Source organism: Arachis hypogaea, chromosome 5 (genome assembly GCF_003086295.3).
Source record: "Arachis hypogaea cultivar Tifrunner chromosome 5, arahy.Tifrunner.gnm2.J5K5, whole genome shotgun sequence".
NCBI lineage: Eukaryota > Viridiplantae > Streptophyta > Magnoliopsida > Fabales > Fabaceae > Arachis > Arachis hypogaea.
Genome location: NC_092040.1, coordinates 18,305,818 through 18,312,411, shown reverse-complemented (window position 1 = coordinate 18,312,411; position 6,594 = coordinate 18,305,818). Strand labels below are relative to the sequence as shown.

At 33.0% G+C, this 6,594-nt stretch overlaps 1 protein-coding gene across 46 annotated transcripts; it reads left to right on the top strand.

Moving 5' to 3' along the window:
• On the top strand, window positions 1-6,154 carry LOC112800914 (uncharacterized). Of its 46 annotated transcripts, none has more exons than XR_011881841.1 (12): window positions 14-245; window positions 895-1,088; window positions 1,214-1,333; window positions 1,894-1,991; window positions 2,240-2,425; window positions 3,062-3,125; window positions 3,318-3,425; window positions 3,906-3,972; window positions 4,592-4,657; window positions 4,724-4,817; window positions 5,471-5,542; window positions 5,828-6,154. XR_011881841.1 is itself a non-coding variant. In XM_072236754.1 (12 exons), exons 8-12 carry the CDS (start codon window positions 3,412-3,414, stop codon window positions 5,836-5,838), a joined length of 300 nt encoding a protein of 99 aa, XP_072092855.1. In that variant the 5' UTR covers window positions 14-245; window positions 895-1,088; window positions 1,214-1,333; window positions 1,521-1,546; window positions 1,894-1,991; window positions 2,296-2,425; window positions 3,062-3,125; window positions 3,318-3,411; the 3' UTR covers window positions 5,839-6,154. The 46 variants fall into 46 exon arrangements, 37 of the variants coding, with proteins under 37 accessions (XP_072092853.1, XP_072092855.1, XP_072092876.1 ...); XR_011881839.1 differs by having other exon boundaries at window positions 5,789-6,154; XR_011881837.1 differs by having other exon boundaries at window positions 4,715-4,817.
• Window positions 6,155-6,594: the final 440 nt, after the last annotated feature.

Sequence of the window (6,594 nt, the reverse complement as noted above, 5' to 3'; positions counted from 1 at the left end):
ACCCTAACATCCTATCCTCTCGCGATGCATTCACACTTCACACTCTCCTTCATAGGAGCTTCTTCCTATCCTCTCAGAACCCATCCTCTCAGATCCTATCCTCTCAGAGCTTCTTCCTCTCTCCGTCCACGTTTTCTCCATCACAGGAGCTTCTTTCACCGCCGCCGCTTTCTCCATCGCTCCGTCCATGATCTCATCACTGACAGCAACTGCCATTCGCTGGTCATCCTCATCCACCGGTTCAGGTATGGTTTTGCATGGCTTTTAATTTTTGAATTCTTCTCATTTGAAATCATAGTTCCTGTGCTGTTCAGGTATGGCTTCAGGAATCGAAACCATTACACACTAACAAACCAACAAACCCTAGCAACAACATTATTAATCTTACTCTCACTTTGTAAACTTGTCTGTCTCTTCGAACCCTAGCTTTTCTTTCAAGACGGTTTATGTATTTATTTATTTATTCACTCCCTGTTTCAATTTAATTTTGAATGATTTTTGTCTTCAGGAAGTGCAGCAATTAGAATCTTCTCTGGTTAGATTTTCATTGTGGTGTATAAACGGTAGATGATAAAATTTGTACATTTGTGGTGGTTCTGCTTCGTTGTGCTTCAAAATCTCCATCTTTTTCCCATTTGCTGCTTGTGATCGATATATCATTCCTTCAAATAAATACTTGTTAGTTGTAATGTGTGCACCTGCATGGCTTCTACTTATTTTGATGGTGTTAACTTTCATGTTTATGTTGGATATAATGTTATAATATATTCATGTCTATTATGTGTTCGACGCAATGTCTCTAAGGGCCTTATCATGCTCCTTTCTTTCCTTTTTCTTTTTTTTTTGGGTTAAGCATAACTTTGTCAAGAATTTTTTGTCTGAATATATTGTCAGGACATGCATTTATCGCAAGAAAACTCGGCGCGGATCTTCAGCATTCATGGAAAAGGAGATACCTTTTATAGGAATATTAAGCAATAAGGCTGAACAAAATCCAGGTTTCCATTCAATTGAACTACTTTGATTGCTGCTCCCTTTGTGTTTTTCTATTCTTCTACCGATAGAGTTAACCATCTCGTTTCCATCGCGTAAGTTGCTAACTGTGGTATTTCATACAATCAATGCCAATTTCCATCTGTGACTGCACCATTTTGGACATTTTCTCAAATTAACTGCTTACTTGTTTCTCCCTCTCAAATTAAAACATTTTTAGGCCTGGTGTGTGGGAAAATGAAGGTGGTCAAGTGCAGTAATCCAGATTCTTGTAAACTCGTATAACTCATATGAGATGAACCAACAAGTTTAAGCTGAAGTAGCAATACTTTCTGAAACGGTATAAATCTTTTATTTAGTACACTCTCTCTAACATGAAAGTGAAAGTGCATAAACTGTTTTCTTTTATGTAATGGCTTTGCTATATTTAAGTTCGTTTGACGATTACAAATCACTTTCATCACCATGTTCCTGATTCAGCACTAATATCTTCTCTTTTCCTTCTGTTTTGCTTTTTAATTTTACAGGGTGATTACATCAAAGATTTGTTGCTGTAATTACATCTGTATCAGTTTCTAATTTCACACACTGTTCTTGGATTCATTTCTTTCTTCCCCCAATTCTGTGATATTTTTTTTTAATCTATTCCAAGTCGAACTTTGCTCCATGGTTTTTTCATTCTTTGTTTCTCTGTAGATTGATAACTTTGGATCTATAATCTGCTTATTGTAGTTAAAACATGATTTGATTCCACTGATCTAACACCACACCAAAATTGCACTGCATTATCATGTTACTGCTGGAATGGATAATTTAATAGCTTTCTCGAAGTCCTGCTTCTGATTCATATTGATTATTGATTATCATGATTTAATAATGAATTATGTTACCTTGATCCAGGGTTGCAGTAACTAGAACACCTCTTTCAACCTATGATGCCACCTTATGCAGCACTTTATTCACCTGGAGGGGTTTATACTCATCCTGCCATTCCTATTGTAAGTCTAGCTACTTTCATGCAATTTATTTAATGGTTTATGAAAAATTGGACCTTGTCTTGTTCATTGCCCATGAATGTTTGGCTTCTACTGTAATGATATCAATCAATAGTTCACAATAGGATAAGAGAAACTAATATACTGAAATGTCAAATGTTGATAATGAAATTTAATTTTGATGATGATGTTGAAATTTAGTAGTCCTATATATATTTTTCAGCTTTTGATTTTTGTAATTTGCAATGCAGGGGACCATGTGGTTCTGATTTGATGTAAATGTGAGTCTATGTTTTTGTTCTTTTAGTTCCATTTTTCTTGAAGGTGAGGATATAAATATGAGCATTTCACATGCTGCTGATTCTATTGGTTTGAAAGAGATACCAAGATATGAAGTTAAAATTATTGAGGAGGATGACTGGATGAAAGGAGCTCAGGTCAGTTTGCTTCTTTTCTAGATCAATATCATGAAGTTGTTCTTGTGTTGCTTTAGAAGATTGATCTAATATCTACGCAACTTCCTTGCTATTGAAGTTCTGCATTATTATGCTATATTCACATTTCTTCAGCCATCTAGTCTCTGTTCTATGATATTTGGCAAAGTTTTTCATGAGAAAAATGTCTTGGTATGCCTTTCACTCGAAGCCAGAGTAGCTGAAATTTTTGGGTGTATCTTCTAGTGTTTCTGTTCAAATCAATTTTGGAAGGGCATGAGTGAAAATCAGACAGGTTCATCTTTTATGAACTAGAAATCGAGTCAATGAGGCAATGATGCTCTTTATGAAATCGAGTTAGTCCTGTGTTCTAGCTGTTAAATACTAACTGCTAATTGTTTGGTTTCTGTTTAATAGCTATTAAATTTACTGCGTTCTTTACTTAGCATTCTTATTCGGGGAATGATCACTTATTCATATTATGGAAAACTGTCAGTGCGAGAATGCCTTTGGTGTACAGTAGAGTTCATTTTCATTCTTACTTTGTTTCCTTGAACATCTCTGTGTGGAAAGCTAAATATTATAACCGTCTCTATCATATTCACATATTTTAACTGTCTTTTTTTGGTTAATTGACAGAACATATGTCAGATATGAATTTGAATGTCTTCCTGGCTACATGAAGGGTCTAGCGACATGGGAGGTGAGGTTCTTTGTGTCTAACTAGATGTTTCTTTACAATTTAACTAGAAATGTTTCTTTATTTCGAACCACTCTTTCATTCTCACTCTCATTTCTTCAATGTTGTTGCTTCCCCCTTCTAACATTGTTCCTTTTTTACTATGTTTTTCATAAATTTATGCTCTTTTTCTTAATTATTGTTATTATTTTTCAGCGGTTAAGAGCAATATATGAACTCGGGTGGGAGATAGAGCCTCTGGATTTGTCTTTCGTATCTGGGATTTTTTCATTTAGCAGACTTTGATCTTATGGCACTTGACAGGTATCTTTCTTAAACTCAAGTCTTAACCTTATATAATCTAAAGGGATGTGTTGCCCATTTTATTGATAGGACCTGTCAATTCTTCTGTTCTATATGATGTTTCTGTGATTTCACTTTGGTTGAACACTACCTGTTTGTTTTATTGTCTGGATAAAGATTTGAAGTTATTTATGTTATTTGGTTGTTTTTCTTTGATTAGCATGTCATATTGAGCTTTGACTTCCTCTTCTTATGATGGATGATAGCACAAATTGCTATTAAGTAGTGGTATTTGTTGAAATTTGTATTCTTTTGAATCATTCTGTGCCTGCCAGCCAGCAGTGTTCTTTTCTGATTTTTTCCCCCTCCTAAGGAAAATCATATGGTGATGCCTGTCAATACATATGTTGTAATATCACATTAGTTTTACTGTTTTATGTCATTATTGGTTATGTGCTTTAAAATAGATGTGTGTCATACCACTTGTGTTTGTTCGAACAGGTTAAATTCTCCAACCACATTTGAAATGCCACTGGAGGTTTTGGGCCATGAATTGCAGTTTACTCAGGTATATTTATCTTTTTCAAGTATACCTTCTATAACTATCCCATTTTGTTGAGAGGAAGGTACTTTGAAGAAGGTGTTCTTTATGGAACTGGTGAACAGAACTTGCATTATATATATATATATATATATATATTAAATAGTCTTAATGCAGGTAGATTAATAATAGCTAACACCTTTGTTCGTTTAGTATATTGAAGTTACATTTTCCTTTAAGCCGAGCGAGGTTTGCCTTAGTTGATATGATTTATGTCAGGCAAGCTGAAATTTTGTACAAGTAAAAACCTTCTTGAGTAGTATCATTGCTGTAGAAGAGGCTCATATTGTTGCCCTAGTGACTCTATGATTCTGCTCGATAAGTAGGTACTGTCGATATCCTCGGAAATGATTAGATATATACAATGCTATAGGGAAGAGTCCCCTTGGAAAATTTGCAAGTCATGATTGATAATTTTTCATGAGCTTAGAATTTTTATATTTTTTTACTTCGGGATGTTCTTTTGTTTCTTCTTTAGCTTCTAGGATTTGAATTCATTATTCGATTATTTACCCCCCGAAGTTTTCCTTTTTCTTTTTCCTCTTTATCTATAAAATATTTGACAATGCCAATTTTGTTTTGTCAGGATCCCAATTCAAAGCACTTAGGAACAAAAGTGTGGGATTCATCACTTGTTTTTGCCAAATTTCTTGTAAGTTGTTGATCCTCCTAACATTTTCTGAACTGTCCTGTCATAAATATAATTTAGTTTTTTCAGGAACGGAATTGCAGAAAGGGAAGGTTTTCTCCAGCTAAACTTAAAGGAAAACGTGTAATTGAACTTGGAGCTGGCTATGGTGTTTCTAGTTTTGGTAATGTTACAAATGATTTTTAATGTTTGGTTAGCCTATTAATTAACTCGTCCTATATGGACTCCCTTATTGAAAATGTTATGTAAGTAACTAATAAGTTTTTAATCAGCTGCAATAATTACAATAAAAACTAAGAGAAAAAATGCTAAAAAAAATAAAGATTTTCTTTAATAGATAATTAAATACTTATTTAAGAGAATGTATTATTTTATTTTTATTAATTTTTAACATAAATTATATATTATTTTATTCTTTTCACACAAAAACCTCTTCATCATAGAATTATCTAACATTTTATACTTTTCAAGTGTCCCATTTGCTTCTTTTTAGCTGTGTAAGCAATGACATGAAGGATTAAAACAATTATTAGCTGTTGGTTGGATTCAAATTTTGTAACAAAGAATGTGAACTCTTCAAAATGTGTAGAACTACTTGCGCAAATAAAGCAAGCATTGGCGAGCTAATTGTTCAATGTGCATGCTTATTAATGCACAAAATGAGTTAAAATTAAACCCCACTTCTATAATAGTGTATTTTTTTTTGAGTTATTTTTATTGAGAATTGAGAATATCTTCCTCTTTATTTCTTCTCTTGTTGTTAAAATTAAACCCCACTTCTATAATAGTATAATACCAACTTTCATAATTGATCAGCACAATAACCACCACCTATCACTTTCATAATTCTTCCTGATCCATTAGAACATCACAACTCACAGTATTCAGGTATTGTTTTTTCTTGTATTGTTGTCTTGCATTGCTTTAAACTACTATGATCACATTTTCAATTACATATATGAAGTTCAATCCTGTCATTTAAAACTTAACTATATAGGAGATTTTAAGAACTTGGAGGTTAATTACTTGCAATTTCTAACCATTCTTGTCCATGCTTGGCTTTGCGTGTCAGGAACATTCTTGATCACATATTAATTTCTTGTTGCTATTTCATTTGGATTAATTTTTTGACAGCTTGCAGATGTGTGTTGCTTTTTGTCATAATTAACACAGTTAAATATTAAAGCACTCCCAAGCTGCTCATGTCACCAACTTGTGGAGGGACTTCTCCAGTGAGTTGATTGTGGAAAAGATCAAGTGCTTCTAATTTCAATAGATTCCCAAGAGAAGATGAGATTTCACCTGAGAGATTGTTGTAACTGAGGTCTAAACTGATATAGAGATTTTTGGCATTTTTCAATTTCTGTTTTAATATGGAGAATAACACAGCTTTTAGTATGGTTGATAGTTTTAGTATGGTTGAAAAATATATTGAGGATTATAGTTGATGTATCAATACATTTTCTTTATGCTTTGAATTATATTGACTTGCTTGTTTAATATAGTACCTTTCTTTTAATTTGATAATACGATGAATTTGTTTATTTTTTGAAATATTATAAATATTCGAATATAAATTAGATAAAAATTTGTATTAAATTTATATTTATTTTGTATGAAAACAAGTTTATTTTGTAATTAGAAAAAGTAAAAAAAAATTCTATTTTACCTTACAGATGGATTTACAGACGGATTTTCTGTCTGTAATCATGATTTTCCAAAGTTTAAATTACAGAGGAAAAATCTGTCGAAAAATCCGTCTGTAATTACAGACGGAAAATCCGTCTGAAAATTCGTCTGTAATTACAGACGGAAAATCCGTCTGAAAATCTGCCTATAATTACAGACGGAAAATCCGTCTGAAAATCCGTCTGTAATTATAGGCGGAAAATCCGTCTGAAAATCCGTCTGTAATTACAGACGAAAAATCCGTCTGTAAG

Bases quoted from the DNA above. Each gene is read 5' to 3' on its own strand.
- LOC112800914 (XM_072236752.1), top strand. The intron at 4,658-4,714 runs GTAAGTTGTTGA...AATATAATTTAG, and splicing joins TTGTTTTTGCCAAATTTCTT to TTTTTTCAGGAACGGAATTG. The intron at 4,818-5,788 runs GTAATGTTACAA...ATTTTTTGACAG, and splicing joins CTATGGTGTTTCTAGTTTTG to CTTGCAGATGTGTGTTGCTT.